Source organism: Hippocampus comes, unplaced genomic scaffold, assembly GCF_001891065.2.
Source record: "Hippocampus comes isolate QL1 unplaced genomic scaffold, H_comes_QL1_v1.1 scaffold99, whole genome shotgun sequence".
In the NCBI taxonomy this organism is placed as follows: domain Eukaryota; kingdom Metazoa; phylum Chordata; class Actinopteri; order Syngnathiformes; family Syngnathidae; genus Hippocampus; species Hippocampus comes.
The window spans coordinates 1,442,281-1,442,589 of record NW_017805134.1 but is presented as its reverse complement, the minus strand read 5'-3'; the positions used below and the strand labels follow the sequence as shown (position 1 = coordinate 1,442,589).

Here is a 309-nt window from a genome sequence, read left to right as displayed (position 1 = left end):
TTTGTGTGTGTGTGTGTGTGTGTGTGTGTGTGTGTGTGTGTGTGTGTGTGTGTTTGTATACATATATATATATATATCTCTGTCAATGGGTTACATTCGCATGGATTTCATAAAGGTGCAGGACAATAATCCTCGTCATAATTGCTTCAATTCATATTGCAAGTTTCAAGGAACCGAAGGATTTTTTTGGACACGGTGTGATTTCATAAACAGGCCTTCTGCTGTCAGAGAGGCACCATAAATTTCTGCTTCCTTCTGCAAGCATTTCAAATGTGGATCAGCAGGTTGCTGAGCCGAAGGATGTTCGAG

At 40.8% G+C, this 309-nt stretch overlaps 1 protein-coding gene across 1 annotated transcript in view; it reads right to left on the bottom strand.

Annotated features, from left to right (window-relative positions):
- rapgefl1 (Rap guanine nucleotide exchange factor (GEF)-like 1) overlaps positions 1–139 on the bottom strand; it is a 20,570-nt gene extending 20,431 nt beyond the window's left edge. Inside the window, exon 1 of the mRNA XM_019866314.1 lies at positions 95–139. Within this exon, the coding sequence (XP_019721873.1) occupies positions 95–139 (45 nt within the window). The remainder of the gene's footprint in view (positions 1–94) is intronic.
- Positions 140–309: the final 170 nt, after the last annotated feature.